Source organism: Hippoglossus hippoglossus, chromosome 8 (assembly GCF_009819705.1).
Source record: "Hippoglossus hippoglossus isolate fHipHip1 chromosome 8, fHipHip1.pri, whole genome shotgun sequence".
In the NCBI taxonomy this organism is placed as follows: domain Eukaryota; kingdom Metazoa; phylum Chordata; class Actinopteri; order Pleuronectiformes; family Pleuronectidae; genus Hippoglossus; species Hippoglossus hippoglossus.
In genome coordinates this window covers 22,500,935-22,510,397 of record NC_047158.1, presented here as the reverse complement: position 1 = coordinate 22,510,397, position 9,463 = coordinate 22,500,935, and the positions used below count along the sequence as shown (strand labels likewise).

Genomic DNA, 9,463 nt, shown 5'->3' with positions numbered 1-9,463 from the left:
CGCTGATGTCGGCCTCGGGGTGCCGTGTGCTCAGGAGCACCACATTCCTGTTTTTCTTTGGGATGTAGGACACAAGAGTGGCAGTGGGCGTGAATGCGAACTTGGATGAGAACACCTCTCTTCCCTTGACTGCGAGCAGCCCGGTCGGGAGCTCGGGCTTGTTCTTCCGAACAGTGCCGACCACGGTGAGCTTCCTCTCCAGGAGCTGCCGCGCGAGTTCGTAGGAGATGAAGTAATTGTCGCACGTGACGTTACGACCGTGCAGTCCCTCCGTTACATCGAGCACTACCCGCAACCCCTGGTTCCGTTCTGGGCGTCCGCCGCTCGGCTTTCCGGTGTACACTTGCATCTTCCAAGCGTAGCTTAATTTCGCATCGCAGGCCACCCACGACTTCATCCCGTATTTCGCCGGCTTGCTGGGCATGTACTGACGGAATGGACACCGGCCTAGGGAGAAAAACAGGAGGAGAAGAGATGAGAGGAGATGAGATGAGGACGAGGAGTAGCAGCCGCTATCTACATAACATAACATAACGTAACTAACATAACATAACATAACATAACATAACATAACATAACATAACATAACATAACATAACTAACATAACATAACATAACATAACATAACATAACATAATAATATAAAAAATAAAAAAGACTAACCTCTGAACGGAACCAGTTGCTCGTCCACGGTCACTTCGGGCCCCGGGTTGTAGAGGTGTGGTAGCCGCGACACCCACGCGTCCCAGACCTCTCGCACGGCCGCCAATTTGTCCGTGGCTCATCTCGTGCGTCTCGTCTCGCGGTCGTCGAAGCGCAGCAGTCTGGAGTACGTGTGGAAGAGTTTTAGGGGCATCGTGGCACGAAATATCGCCCGGCCGCTCTCTCCGTCCCACAGGCTGGCGGCGGCCTCGCCCCGGGACCTGTACACGCCCGCTAAGATCAGCAGCCCTACGTAGGCGCGCAGGTCGGTCTCGTCCATCCCTTTCCATTCGTCACCGTATTTTCGACGACCCTCCCGATTCGTCATCTCCAGGATGATGTTCTCTACCGTCGGTGTGATGAACAGGTGGAACGTCGAGGCTAGGTCACCGGTGCGGGACGTCGCGTGGATCGTGGGGCCCCGGAGGACCCCGCTTTGAGCCGCAGCAGAGGAGGAGGAGGAGGAGGAGGAGCAGTGGCCCTCCTCTCGGCCGTACGCCCTCGAGGACCATGTTATTTCCCCGTTTCTTGAGGGGAAGGTCTCTCTTTCCACGAGTCCGGTGGTGGTGGTGGTGGTGGTGGTGGTGTCGCCATGGTCTTGTCCTCCTTCTTCTTCTTCTTCCAAGGATGAGGAATCTGCAGAAGCATCACCCACTGGGTCGTAGTCTTCGTCACCGTCATCGTCTTCGTAGTCACCGCCGTCGTCTTCGTCTTCTTCGCTATCGCCGTTGTCTCCGTCTCCGTCTCCGTCTCAGTCCTCTCTGTCTTCTTCTCGGTCTGCTTCTCTGTCTTCTTCTCCATCTCCTTGTCCGTCCGCTTCTCGGTCTGGCTCTTTCGCGTCCTCTTCGGGTTCAGAGGATGGTTGCTGGGAGAATAGCTGTTGGAGAACCTGTTCTCTGGTGAAACGCTCCTGACGCGACATCGTGCCATGGTCCGTGAGAGAGTGGCACACTGAGACTTATATGTGGGTCTAATGTACCCCCCTTGATTTCAATTGGAATCAGGTGTGGGTCTAAATGACCCCACAGAGCACCACAGCGCCCTCTCTGGGTCTAAATGACCCCTCCCATGACAATCGAGAATGACAAACCATTGGTCTCAATTTCCCCAGGAGAATTGGATAATGACAATCCTTGGGTCACCCTAACCCTGACCGGCCAGGGCTTGCGTATGATCACACGCACGCAGTCACGCACGCACACACACACACACACACAGACACACACACACTCTGGGTCAATTCGACCCAGGAACAACACGAGGGTTAAACCAGTGGTCACCAACCTTTTCGAGCCCAAGATCCCTTTTTAATTCCAAACGTAAGCCGAGATCTAAAACCCTGATATCTTCCAAAAAACCCACTTAGGGTCATATTTATAATTTTTTGCAATTTGTGCTAAAGGCTGAATGTACAAGAAATAAATATACACAAAGAGAGGTAGTTGTGCAACTTTTTCTATTCAATGCACAATATTCAAATTAATATCATTTCATATTTACAATGCACAATAGCTTCTCAGTTCCACATCATGTTCTGCAGAGGAGCTGCTACTGCAGCACAATGTTTTTACATGTAGGCTTTGATTTGAATATGGCCACAAATATGATTATTGCCTTGTATGAAAGAAGTCCCTTGTACTCAGATAAATACCAGTACTACACAGTATGAAGCCGAGCAGCTTCTGCTCCAGCAAATATTTCACAATAAAACAAACTTTTTTAACAAGGGAATGGATTCCATCAACAGAAACGCTGCAGTGCTTTTATTTTGAAAAGGCATACAGAAAGTGTTGCAACCATTTGTTTGTGACATAAATTCATCAGATAAACATTAAAACTCAGGTGAAAGATCATTTTCTCTGTTTATTCTGCTGTGAACCACCATGTGTCTATGACACAAATGTATTTACATCACTTCCCGAACCCGTTTCAGAGTAAAAGCACTCCAGCGTTTCACCTTCTGAATCCACTCATTTGTTCCAACGGGGCTTTGATTGTTATCCACAGACCGGAAGATGCTCGTCTTCAGACCGGAGAGTCCTGACATCTAGTCTCCTACATAAACCAACTTGTTCTTGAAGGAAATGCAGGAGATAAACCAGCAGCTCAGACGCCTGTAGCGGACACACAGCGTGTGTGAAAAACAGACAACCGACACACAGACAACCGACACACAGACAACCGACACACAGACAACGACACACAGACAACCGACACACAGACAACGACACACAGACAACCGACACACAGACAACCGACACACAGACAACCGACACACAGACAACCGACACACAGACAACCGACACACAGACAACGACACACAGACAACCGACACACAGACAACCGACACACAGACAACCGACACACAGACAACCGACACACAGACAACCGACACACAGACAACCGACACACAGACAACGACACACAGACAACCGACACACAGACAACCGACACACAGACAACCGACACACAGACAACCGACACACAGACAACGACACACAGACAACCGACACACAGACAACCGACACACAGACAACCGACACACAGACAACGACACACAGACAACCGACACACAGACAACCGACACACAGCTGATCTGCGGCGCGACGACAGACAGTGAGAGAGTTCGGGGATCAACAGTGAAGACTGGCAGATCGACCGGTAGATCGCGATCGACGGGTTGGCGACCACTGGTCTAGAGGAATCTCTTCACATTTGGTACAAACGCTCCGTTCGACTCAAAGATGAACTGAATAGATTTTGGTGTTTTAGTTCAAAGGTCAAGGTCACGATGACCAGAGGTTCTTGTGAAGGTGATTTATCCGAACCCCCCCCCCCCCCCCCCCCCCCGTTATCTAACGAACGCCTCGACTGAATCCTTTTGTCTCTAACGTTCACTTGGACTCACAGACTCACTGATTAAATTTCAGAGGTCAAAGGTCAAAGGTCAGAGTGAAATCATGTTGAATGGAGTTATTTTCTATCCTCTGAGTTTCGCTCCCTGACTCACTTTATGTTTCTGATGTTTCTAACAGCCTCTGAAGTTTGGTGGTGATTCATCTCAGAGAAATGTGTGTTTCTGATGAAGATGCTCAATGAATAGTTTAATGTCTCTTGAACATTAAACGTGACCCAGTTCACTTTGTCTTTCCCAGTTTAACATGACTCACACAGTGTTACAACCTGTTTTCTATTAAACACAACGGTGCCAACGATGGTTCAGTCACATGAACAAACAGCTTCTGAAATGAGTCATGAACACGTGACGACAGGAAGTTAAATTGAAACGCTCTCACAGCTGTTTGTTTCTGCACATTCATCACAGAAGAAAACACGACTCACTCTGAGTCTTTCAGTTTTTTATTGAACAATTTAAAAATGCACAAATAAAATGGTATTTATAGATCAAGATACTGTGGAAAGAATAATAAACATATAAATGAGACAAGACAGAAATTAAACTAAAATATTGTGAAGCAAAAGAAAGAAATGAATCATAAATTAATAATTTCTTTGGTGAAAGAGAAATTTACTATCAAAGAAACTAAATCTTAGTTTCACTTTCATGTGTTTGTGAATGTGACAGTTACCGAGGATAAAAATAACTTTAACCAGGAAGTCGTCTTAGCAACGTTCCATCTGGACTCGATTAACGACTTCCTGAGGAAGAAGGTTTCGGGGAAAACCGTTCATGAACATCCAGGAAAATAGTTTCAGTACCGTTTTTTTATCGTTTTTTACCGTTTGTGCTCTAATGTCGTGTGAGCTTCAAATGGCTTCTAATAATTTCCAATGGTTTTTCATCTTACATTTGCAGAGCTCCTGTGTTTTGAAAGGTTCTATATAAATAAAGTTATGATAATGTAATATTTGAGTAAGTGTCTTATTCTATGTGTTTGATCTGGACCCTGAGTCTGAGTGATGAATGTCTTCATCACCATCAGGTTGGTACAAACTAGTGAAACCAGTTGTAGTGTTTTGTTTGGGAACTGGTTTCACTGGAGCCTGAGTCATCGCTTGACTGTCGACCAATCAGAGCAGAGCCCTCCAACAGAGACAAGACACTCGTTAACTTTTTCTATCATCAGCTCCAGAAAAACGTGTTTATTTCAGAAAGTGATTTATTAAAACTCTGGATGTAGATCTGTGATATTAGTACATGTAGTGATTCACAGTTCAACAATGGTTAATATGACTCATCCTCCCCAGTATGTGAATTGAGTTCAAACAGGTAACCAGTATATTCATTGTCAGTTGTCAAACTGATGATTGAAGGTGGCGAGTGAGACGTCTCGCTTCTTGATCATCTTTGTGGAGAAATGCACATGTGCAGTTCAGGAGAAAACTAAACTTTGCTTTTTACTCATATTTCAATGAATCGACATCTTTCAGAGATGTTGTACCTCAATGTGGCCTCTCTGCTTAAATAAAGGATTACAAATAATAAATAAAATATATAAAAATATACATCCTCATGTCTGTAAACTGCTGTGACTCCTCAGTCTTCTCTGTCAAACAAAGTGAACTCGGTCATAAAGTGAATTCTAAAACACTTTATTCTCCAACAGGAAGTCGACAGAGTCTCAGCTCAGCAGACGTCTGAGCACGAGACCTCGGTTCCAACCGTCACTCCTCATCTCCAGAGGATCTCTCTGTTTACATCCTAACACAATCTGATCTGAGGTCAAACTGATATAAATTAGAAAGAACTCCTTGAAAGGCACATTGTGAGACTTTCAGACAACACCACTGTCCAACATAAGAGCTGCGTGAGAACTCTACAGCAAATAGAGGAAGGTTTGTGTTGCACATTAAACATGATGCAAACCTCAGAACGTGATGCAGTCGACTGAAAGTTAAAGAAAAACATTTACAGAAACATTATTCAAAAGCGAAATGTGAAATTACCAAAGTAGAAATGTAACGAGAGAATATAACAAGTTAGAAAAAGTTGGCATAGCATCGCTTTAAGGTTGGTGATGAAAATGTGTGATTGTTTTACACATGAAGGGACTCAGAGCTCCAAAGTGTCTCCGCTCGGACTGGAATCTGTTTTCTAAATGTTGGATTGTAAAAACTGAGGCGATGGAACGATGATGAAAATACAAAGTGCTGGTAATAATTTCTATCTGCAACCTGAGGATGAGCCGCACCTCTCACGTCATTTCATTCGCTGTGTGTAATGATCGATTGGTGCAGTGAACATAACCGTCGTGATAAAGTTTGTGAGAGACGACATTCCACCTAGAAAAGCTTTATTTACACCTCCCCTCATTGACAGAGGGTCATTTAGCAGTGGTGTGACTCTTCATGTGCAGCCTCACGTACGTCTTTCGGTGGAAGCCTTTCCCACACACGTCACAGCGGTGCGGCTTCTCCCCGGTGTGCGTGCTGCCGTGCTGTTTCAGCGAGGAGTGGTCGCTGAAAGAGCGTCCGCACGTGTTACACAGGTACGGCTTCTCTCCCGTGTGGGTCCTAATGTGTCGCATCATGTTGTGTCGGCAGTTGAAGGACTTCCCACACTCGCTGCAGAGAAACGGCTTCTCCCCCGTGTGGATCCTCATGTGCATCTCCAGGTTCCCCTGGCTGTCGAAGCACTTGCCGCACACGTCACAGACCTTCCCGTTCTTGTGAGTTTTCAGGTGAAGTTTTAAGTTTTCCTCTGAATCGAAATGTGTCCCACAGACGCCACACAGGTCGGTGGAGTGGCTTTTGGCGTGATTCACCAGGGAAACCATGGAGTGGAACATTTTCCCACACACCTCACATATGGTCCGAGTCTGCTGCTTTTTTAACGACAGGTTCTTGACCTTCCTCATGCCGTCGTTGCCACTTTCTTTCTCGTTTGTGTTATCGCGGTTGAGGTGCTTCTTGTGCACATGAACCCGCAGGTGGCGCTTTAACGTGGAGTAGTCATTGAAGCATTTGGCGCACACGGAGCAGACGTAGGGCTTTTCCCCCGTGTGTATCCTGATGTGTCGCATCATGTTGTGGTGGCAGTTGAAGGATTTCCCACATTCGCTGCAGTCGAACGGTTTCTCTCCTGTGTGGATCCGCATGTGCGTCGCCAAAGACTTGGATCCACCGAAACACTTCCCACAAACGCTGCAGATTTCAGCTTTCACGTGTGTCTTCACGTGAACTTGAAAGCTCTCCTCAGTCTCCAAACGTTCCCCACAGACGCCGCAGACGTCCTTGGGGTGGACATCCATGTGATTCACCAAGGAGACGGTGGCGTGGAAGGGTTTCCCGCAGACTTTACAGCAGATTCGTGATCTTGTTGTTTTCTCCGGATGCAGTTTCAGAGCCATTTGTAAACGAGGACCCTTCTTCTTCTGTTTCCATTTGCTCGTGCCGTCACTGCCGCTGTCGCTGTTGTCACTCGGAGACCCCACGCTGGCCGTCCACTCGTCCTCGCTGTCCTCGTTTTCAACTTCAGAACAGCCAGACGAAGCTCCGTCACCGTCCTCCACCTTTGTCTCAGCCGGCTCAGCTGAGGTGCTCGGCGGAGGATCTCCTCCTCCTCCTCCTCCTCCTCCAGGACTCTGGTGGTTGAGCTCGTTCTTAAAGTGCGGCCCTGTGAAGACGAAGCTGATGGGGTGGTCCTCCTCTTTACTGGGGAGCTCCTCTGGGTGTTTCTCAGGCTCCTCGTCGTCCTGTTCCAGAGCGGAGGTCCAGTCGGGCTCACACCGCTCGTCCGGCTGCAGCTGATCGGAGGCAAAGTCCTCGTTCCAGACGGAAAGAGCCAGCTGTGGTTGGTCTGCAGGAAAAAACAGAGTCACTAAAATGAGCCCTTTGAAATTACATTAAATATCAAACCTTTAAATATTTTCCTTTATCTGGTACTAATCTGCTGAACGCTGCTCATGAAGAAGATTAAACACGAGGTGACGACAGATTCAATGTGATGATGTTTTTCATATTTAAATTAACATCGGCTTTTCCCAAATGATTCAAATACAATCTATAATTCAAATAGAAAATATTACTGTGTGTTTATGAACTCAACACTATTAGAACAAGTTTATTTTGTGTAAAAGCTGATGGTGACAAGATAAAACTTCACTTTTTTCAACATTTTAAGCTACTTGGTGAATCACTTGAGAGCCGAATTAATTAAACATTTAATTAATTTAAATTCATTATAAATAAAAATCATGTCACATCAGCTTCTTTACATTTGGTGATGAGAAGGTAAACTTTTAAAAAGGAGTTTAGCATCTATTGGCTCTGTCTTTTAGGAAGAACGTGGTTCAGATGAGAAGAAACCACACATAATAAAGACAGGGAAATAAAACTTTATTTTAAATCTACAGTTTCAGCTTCTTGGTGAATCACTTGTGAGCCGAATCTAAAAGTGCACTTTTAAAATTAATAACAAATATGACATCATGTCCTGACAGGTTTGTACATTTGGAAACACGCAGGTAAACTTTGAATGTTTTATTATTGTAACGGAGTTTGGAGTCATGTAGTTAGGACGTGTAGGTAGTAGATGGGCCTGGTTACTGTTAGCATTTAGCTAACCTTATCACGGTCATTTCAAAGGGAAACAGCGGCTACAGCTAAGCTAAGCTAAGCAGCTAAGTTTCAGCAGGAGAAGTGGGTGTTGGCGGAGTGATTCGGAGCATAGACGGAGCCCGGCGCGGTTCTCAGACCTTGCGGCTTGTGGACCTCGGGCTCCGGGCGGAGGAAGCCCCGCAGCATCCTGCGCTGCCGCCGGATCTCCTGCTCGGACTGCAGCATCTCCCGCTCGTAGCCCGCGATGGTTCTCTGCACCGCCTCGAAGATCTCCTCCGCGGCCGCCGACAGACGCTCGTTGACGAGCGCTCTGAGCCGCTGGATGCTGCACATGATGCGGCTTCACCTCCTCCCTTCACCCGCTGGACGCTAACATGGGGCCCGTCTAATGTCTGGCACCACGTCCACTGGCCGTCGAACGTTTCCGTGATTCTTTTCAAAATAAAAGCTTAAAAATAATGGATTCGAATTTTATGGAAATTGAAGCATTTTTTCTTAAAATTATTTAGATTTTAATTTTTTAAAATATTTATCATTAAGTCACGACAATCAATATCATTATATATTAATATACATGTATGTAAATTAATATGTGAAGTTCAGTTGATCAATATGATAGTTACACTCTATCAATAAAGTTTCATAGAGTATATTAATGTTTGTGGTTCTATGAGAAAAAGAAACAACCCACGTCAACCATACAACATATTTTATTTGTTATAAGTGATTGAATAAAACATGTCGGTGCAGTAAAGTGTATCATGTTTAATTCAAACGTTTAGTGGAAGAAGAACTCTAAATTACAGGGAGTGAACATAATACACAAATAAACATAAGTATTCTTTCCTCTCTCTTGACAGAGGATGTCGCACCTTGTTGAGTCCGATGAGGAAAATTGTTGTTTGTGAATATGATCTGTACAAATAAAATGTGATCGTTTGATTGAACACTTTTGCAACACCCACTCTGTCCTCTAGAGGGCGCTGCAGTCTTGAACATTTCAGTTGATGGCTCATATTAATATGCAGCATTTATTAAAGCAGCAGGTAAAACAGCAACTATATGAAAATATAAAAAGATAATAATAATATATCAACTGCTGAAAACGTGTCTGTTTCTATGGGATTTTTAATTGGAAGCAGCATGTTTGTAAAATGCATTGGTTTAAAAATAAGGCAGAAAGGTAGCTGTGTGTGTGTGTGGGTGTGTGGGTGTGTGTGCGTGTGTGTGTGCGTGTGTG

The 9,463-nt window shown here is 45.4% G+C and overlaps 1 protein-coding gene across 2 annotated transcripts; it reads right to left on the bottom strand.

Annotated features, from left to right (window-relative positions):
• Positions 1-5,730: 5,730 nt before the first annotated feature.
• Positions 5,731-8,664, bottom strand: LOC117765971 (gastrula zinc finger protein XlCGF57.1-like). Of its 2 annotated transcripts, XM_034592631.1 has the most exons (3): positions 8,361-8,644; positions 7,449-7,462; positions 5,731-7,409 (listed from the first exon to the last, which is right to left on the bottom strand). In XM_034592631.1, exons 1-3 carry the CDS (start codon positions 8,554-8,556, stop codon positions 5,988-5,990), a joined length of 1,632 nt encoding a protein of 543 aa, XP_034448522.1. In that variant the 5' UTR covers positions 8,557-8,644; the 3' UTR covers positions 5,731-5,987. The 2 variants fall into 2 exon arrangements, with proteins under 2 accessions (XP_034448522.1, XP_034448521.1); XM_034592630.1 differs by having other exon boundaries at positions 5,731-7,462; positions 8,361-8,664.
• Positions 8,665-9,463: the final 799 nt, after the last annotated feature.